Consider the following 7,479-nt stretch of genomic DNA (forward strand, 5'->3'; position numbering starts at 1 on the left):
GTTCCACTTCGACACGAATGTGTCAATCCGACAAGGCCTAATAGAATCAGCTGCTCTTGAAAGATGGTGAAATCTCTTATTAATGTATTCCTATGTGCGAAAGCTATACATCTGAGGCCATTTTCTGCCATGCCTGAAAGAATTTGCTCAAATAAAGCTTTGGAATCTTCGTTCATCACTTTTACATTTCCAGTACTCTCATAATAATGAGAACACATTGGAATTATCACTTCTGGAGCTCCCTTTGTATGTACATGAATTGTATTGTCGCCATTTTTACTGATCAAAACCCCGCTTTGCCTATTCTTCGAATTGAATGGTTTGGTATCAAGAATAGTGCAGCTTTTCTTCAGACTTTCCACATCCATCCCTAACTGCTTAACAGCCCACTCAAAAATTGTCTTCTCAGTTGAATTTATAGGAGATGATGATGAAAACCTTGAAGGGGGTTGAGTAGTGTTTAAACCAATTCCTTGGTGCAGTAATTCAAGCACACTTGGAGCAATCAAATTATGCTGAACTTCATTGGAGTTTAGACCTTGCCAGAACTTGGTCACCTACAGACAAGACAAATGAATCTTTTATTGCCATTGACATCAATCACATAAGGAGCCTGTTGAACGTATGTACTATTGAAACTTTGACTTTGAAATCTGTATACTGAACCTGCCATTAACACTTTCCCTGTAGTATTTACATTTTATCTAATCTTCTTTAGAAATGAAATTTTCATTTCTCCTGTTATGCCTATATGACGGTACTATCTATTCACAAACAACTTTGCAGAAATTGTTAATTGACCATGAAAAACAGATAAGTGCACTGGGAGAGGAAAAGTAGTACCTTCATGGAATCCATAGTTAAGGTTCCAGTTTTATTCATGCAGACAGTGGTGACAGATGCAACTTTATGGCAGATTAAAGGTTCTCTCACAAGAATTTGAATCTTCATCAGTCTCTTCATTGAATAAGCAAGACACGTTCTGACAGCCGAAACCAAATCTTCTGGAGTAGATGTCAAAGCAATCATTGTTGGAGTAGCCAGAATCCCCACAATGACAGCAAGAACATCGCCAATTGTTGTTTCTCCACCGAAAGACACTCCTTTTCCGTTATCATCATGCAGTTTGCCTGTCAAGAAACGTACCAAAAATACCATAAATATCAGCAGAGCAACTGTCTTACCAGATTTGCCTACTATAGAGGTGATTCTTTTGAGCTCGTCAATTGAAGACCCCCTCAAAGAAATTCCATGGTGCTTTACGTTCTTGCCAACTGCTGTCACTAGCATTCTGGCATAACCACCCACAACTGTACTGCCAAAGAACAAGAATGGATTCTCGTGTGCGTCCACTTCGATTCGATCAATTTGCCCATCTGTCCTCATCATCTCTGTATTTAGTGAACAGCCATCTATGAACAATCCATCGGCAGGAACTTGATCACCAGGCTTTAGAAAAACTACGTCTCCGACAAGAACACGACATATTGGAATTCGCTGCCATTTACTGCTTCTCACAACCTCAGTTTCAGGAATATAGCTGCTGATAACTGAAAATTCAAGGCATTGAATGATTGGCCAGAATTTTCCACTGGAGGAAACAATTACCACTACAAGAATAGCAAGTATTTTTGTCAACCCTTCTTGCCATCCTTGTCGTAGGCCATGTTTTTGAATGCCAAGACATAGAGAAAGCACAGCACAGATAAACAAAACAGCAATCATGGGATCTTTAATTGCTTCCAACACGAAATGGCGAAATGTTTTTCGCAGATTATACTGTGGAAAAAGATTAGAGCCGAAGGCTTTTCTTCTGCTGTCAATGTCAGTTCGATCACCTCTGACGCCATTCTCCTTATCTGTTTCCAGGGCTAACAGCACGCCTTCTATACCTCCACGCTCTCGAAGCCATTTTTTATCTTTTGTTCTTACAAGCTTAGTGATGTATGCAGGATCAAACGAGGAGAAACGTGATGGCTTAATGTCGACCAATGTAGTTGAATCTACTGCCTTGCTGGAGTCTCTGTCGGATGCCTGAATACTAATACTGCTTGGCATGGTTGTCAGTATGTCAAGATGATTCAAGTAGACGACCTAAATCAAAAAGTGGAATAAGATAGAATATCAGAAATATAGGCAGCCGGGTGGTTTAAGGGTGATTATATATACAAGAGTCCAGTGACAGTACTGTTTAAGAATTTTTTTTTTTTTTTTTTTTTTTTTTTTTTTTTTTTTTTTTTAAATATGAATAATCTTGTCTATATCTCAAGCTTTCATACAAGGAGATTACTTGTCACGAATCATTTAATAGAAATTAAAAAGTTAAGCGCCCATAAGGCCTTCTAGGAATCTTACTCGCATACAAAGCTATATCCTTGTTTGAGCCCATTTTTTTACATTCTTCCCCATTATTTTTTCTACAAGACTTATTTTCAACTATACATTAAAATAATATCACATGCAAATAAATTTTTTTTTTTTTTTTTAACCATACATTTTCTATCAATTACAATTCCACGATACATTACTTCAAATTAAAGCGTCCTTTTAACAAGTCAAACTTTCTAGAAAAGATGAAACAACAAATACAAGGAACTTTCTTTTTCCTCATTTTCTAATTTCTAACTACCAAGAAATTATTAGAAAATCGTAATGAAATGACACATTAACCATTGATTTTAGGTCTTGGTCTATGTATTATTAAAATTTAACGCGGCAAGAGAAGAGAAAAGTAATTTCTTTAAGTTTGCTGACGCCTTTGGGGAAGGCTACTTAGGAAAGTGCCATATAGTTTCTCCTTATTTAAAGGGAAATTTACACAAACTGGCAAGAAAATGATTGATTGCAATCTTTGCACACTTATTATTTTGTCATCCAATGTTGACTTTCGATTAAATTTACATTCAATAGGTTTTAAAACTTTCTTGATGGGCCTCATTTGGATGCTTTCTTGTAGTAAGGTGTCTCATTTTGGAAGATACTGAAAAATAAATAGTTTTCTGAAATTTATTAATTTTTTAACAATTGAAAATATGGACTGAACCGGGTAAGTTGATGGGAAATTTCTAAAGAAATTACGTTACGGTTCATATTATTCTTTGAGTCAGAAGTTTAAAGTAGATTTGAAATTAAGAGAAATACCATCAAATCCCTACTGCAAAATATCCCTTTTAAATATGATGAAGGGGATTTTCTTTGTTTATCCTATCATTTTATAAATATATACAAATTATAAAGTATTTTGGGTGGTTATATTGTCACCACAATTTTTATTTAATACACTGCATTCTAATTATAGTTAAGCTCCTCAATCTTTTACCATTGCAACATTACTTTCTTAACTTATTTTCAACCTTCCATTAATTAGTATGTCTCATCATTAATTATGATTTATATCAAAATATTTTGTTTTCATACATTGAAATGAGGGAAAATATTTTTCGTACTTTTTATTTATTTATTTATTTAAAAATATGATGGGAAATTTAGTTGTTTTACATCATTTTAACGGACTTTTGAAACATAAAATTGTTGTCAAATACAACATTTGTTAATTAATGGAAAGTCTGAAAATAAGAATGATATGAAAAATCGTTAAGGACATAAGTATTATAATGAGCAAAGATTAAAAATCTTAAATTTAATTAGAATGTGTTGTAATATATAAAAATTGTGGTATGAATATAATTCTCCAAGTATTTTTAATAAATACATTCCCTTTTACCTCATATTCCCAAGTCTATTTTTATTCATCATTATCAGAATGCTGCATGCAATTCTTTTTTCTTTACATTTCCTCAAATTGATTTTTCCTTTTTATTTCTAAAAAAAAATATATAAAAAATGGCGCGGTCCATCACGCTTTGGACATTGCTACTTGGATAGCTGAGGTCCAATTGTTGGCTGTTGCCTACTTAGAGATCCCCAATCCGATGTCAAAGCCATAAAATTGGGTAGGTTTTGGGTGGCGATTTTTAATTTCTGATTGGTTGTAAGTGTTGGGTTGATAGTTTTCCCTGGGGCCGTTTGGTAGGGTGGCGTGTTTGGGTGTTTGTTTGGGAATCTTGGGATTATTTTTGGCATCCATTCTCCTTGATCAACGCCATTACCTAAAATAAAAGATTAATAAATATTATTAAAAACGAGAGAGGTAGACTATTCGACAAAAATAAGTGAGAATAGAAAGAAGATAACTGGTGAGAGATATATGTAGGAATTGAAGAGAGAAATTTAAATGGTTATTTATATTGTTGTCTTATTTAATTAATAAAAATATATTTAAAATTTTGGTGCAATAAAAAAAATGGATGGAAATAAGATATAGCTTTATGTTGACGGCAAAAATTGGATCAAACAATTTTATTGATGAAACAATTACAATAACAAAATTAAATGTAAATACAACAATAAGTCCTCTCACCTAACTATGAGTTTAAATAATTATTTGATAGAGAGATATTTGGATAGCATAATTCATTCTTCAAATGAGGGAGTACAAACACATATATTTAGTGTAGAGAGAGAGAGAGAGAGAGAGAGGGGCACAATTTTGTATTTTGCATTTTTTTTTTGTTTGCCTACTTAAAAATATGAGGAAAACTAGATCTTTTTATTCTCTCATAGCAAAAAATTTTGGACTGAGACAATCATCAGGGATATGATGTGTTAATTAATAGAAATAGGGATGGTTTTATTTTTTTAAGAAACAGTAAAACCCGCAATTAGACAGAATTGGTCGGTTCACCTCTGATTCATTTACTAAATGGATCAATTTTTGAGCCATGCATCAAGAATCGGTTGCTTTGAATCAATTTGTCAATGTTACCAAGTTGCATCATATATTATTTTTCACTATTTGAAAGTGAATTATATATATTATTTTTCTTTTTGTTGGTGCATTGCACCAAGTTGCATCAGATATTTCAACATTTGATTCTAGATACTTTTGGAATCAAAATTTCATTTTTCATGCATATCTTCTTCTTCATCTTCATATTTAAATAATAATAATAATAATATATATATATATATATATATATATATATATACACATATACTTATATTTATATTTATTTATTTATTTATTTATTTATCGCAATCTTATCTTTAGAATGTGTGCATATTCAGTTACAATATTATTATTTTTTATTTTTTTGCTCACTCAAAAATATGAGGAAAACTCAATCTTTTTATTCTCTCCAAACAAAAAATTTGGGCTGAGACAATCATCAAGACATGATGTGTTAGTTAATAGAAATAGGGATGGATCTTGAGATACTTGTCGTTTAATCACCAATTTCTTCATCCTTAAGTATCAAGGACGACCCCAACCCTTAAGACTCTTTATGTAGCCCCTAAATAAGACAATTAACTCCCCAAAGTTATCCTTAAGTGACCCCAAGTGAAGGACAAGGCAAAGGAAACAAAGGAAGATAGAAAACGAGAAGCTGGGATTGGCAGTTTGAGCAGGTGAGTTTAACTCACGATTTTGGATTTTGGAAGATTTTCTTTAATTCTTTTGGGTGTTTTATAACCTCTTAAACCTATGGACTTCCTTGAGATCATATTAGGATGTTTTGATGATTTAATGTAACAAAAGAGAAGTAATTGATTGCAAGAATTTGGGTGAAACAATCAATGTCGACCGAGATTGGATAGTTGGTGGATTTTATTTGTTCCACCGTTGGTATTATATAACTTTTGAACGGAACACATATTTATCACTTTGAATGTTTGTATATAAGAGTTGTAAGTATAGAAGTGATTCTTAATGACCTAGAATCTGATTTGGTGACATGCAAATACAATGGAAATCGAAAACAATCATTGGGAAGTTGCTTGATTTTGTGTTTTTGTAAAATGGACTGCCTTTGAAGCTTTAAATCCTTCACTTTTAGCAACTTCAGGGCATGATTACCTTTACATACATGTCATAGAAGTGTGGTAAGATTTGAGAATTAATGGATATGATTAAGGGAGTGAAAAGGGATTGAAAATATAAGTGGATGGTGATGTAAACTGGAAGAACAGATTCTGTCCAGTTGAATATTTGAATTAGCAGCAATTTGTACATGTTCATTTGTTATCTCTTAGGCTTGAAAAGTAAAATTTAAGGAGTTCTAGGTTATTGACAACAATTAGATGACGTTGACACACATAATTGAACTCTAGAAATAGTAAGATTTATGGAACTAGTATGCAATGCAATCAGTAACTTGAAATGATAATGTAATCTAAATTAAGCACGAAATTTTGTGTGTGTGTGTGTGTGTGTTAAGGTTATTAAATTGAGGGTTGTGTGTAATATTTAATGGTAATATAGGTGGTTTTTCAAATTTAAGTGAAAAAGGAAATTGATCTACACTCCGCTGAAGCGCGCACACAAGAGTGAAAGGTAAGTAAAAATCCATTTGCAACCATGATACAAGAACATAATATTTGTGATATAGTAATGTTATAATATATGCATAACTTTGATGAGGAGTTCATTGTACATCATATGATGTAGGGCTAGATATGGTTTAGTTTGGTTCAATTCAAATGAGATCCGAATCAGACCCGAAATTTTCATGCATTTAGTAAGTGGAACCGACGGGTCCAAATTTAATTATGAGGCCGTTCGGGTTCAATTCTATTCGGTTCAGTTCGGTTCCTAGGTTCCGTGTTATAATTAAATTTTTTAATATTTACAAAGTTACATCAATTCAACTAATGAAATGTTCAATTTTAGCTCTTACAAAATAATGTAGTCCAATTTTATGTGTCTTTTACATTTCTTTTTGCTGAGTTCTTCATAGATTTGCGTGTTAAAATCATAGGAAGAGGAAGATAGCGAACTCAAAATAATTAAGAGAGGAGTTGCCAAGTTTTAATTCGATTTCTTCATAACGGTAGAAACGACACTCCGGTAGAGTAACAGATTTCGATAAAACTTCGGTCAATTTGATTAAGTTGGCTTTGAACTGAAAATTAAAAATAGAAAAATCTTATTTTTTGGTTTGAACTAAATTAACTAGTTAACAAATTTATCTAGAAGAAAATATTTTGATTTATTTAAAATTAATTAATTAAAAAATTAGAGAGATTCAGTTCTTATTCGCTTTTTCGGTTCTTGATCTAGAACCAAGAATCGAACCAAATCCACTAGTTCTCGATTTAGATACTCGTTCGAACATTTAACTTAAGAAGAACCGTTCGATTCGGTTCAATTCAGTTCGGAGTTTTGTCTAGCCCTAATATGATGGTTATGATCATTTAAGTATGTGGTTTTGGAACAGACTGACATTGATTTTGAGTAAGTATTTCATTCACGAGCATTTTTATGTGCAAGCACAACATATGTTCATAGCTGAAAATCTAGCATGCACAACATAATTTCAAAATTGAGTTTTTCCTCATAAATATTTCGTTGACCACTACTAGAGCACTGAGACATGTGAGGTATGCTTATGTGATATGTTTAGGCATCTTGGGTGATAC

The 7,479-nt window shown here is 32.6% G+C and overlaps 1 protein-coding gene across 1 annotated transcript; it reads right to left on the reverse strand.

The window, feature by feature from the left end:
- Positions 1–109: 109 nt before the first annotated feature.
- LOC111391526 (calcium-transporting ATPase 12, plasma membrane-type-like) lies at positions 110–2,094 on the reverse strand (the record flags this gene model as incomplete). Its single annotated transcript, XM_023016756.1, has 2 exons — positions 110–557; positions 844–2,094. Coding segments are annotated over 2 exons (1,699 nt in total), but the record flags the coding sequence as incomplete, so codon positions are not given.
- Between the last annotated feature and the right edge of the window lie 5,385 nt (positions 2,095–7,479).

Source organism: Olea europaea, unplaced genomic scaffold, assembly GCF_002742605.1.
Source record: "Olea europaea var. sylvestris unplaced genomic scaffold, O_europaea_v1 scaffold7984, whole genome shotgun sequence".
Lineage (NCBI taxonomy): Eukaryota > Viridiplantae > Streptophyta > Magnoliopsida > Lamiales > Oleaceae > Olea > Olea europaea.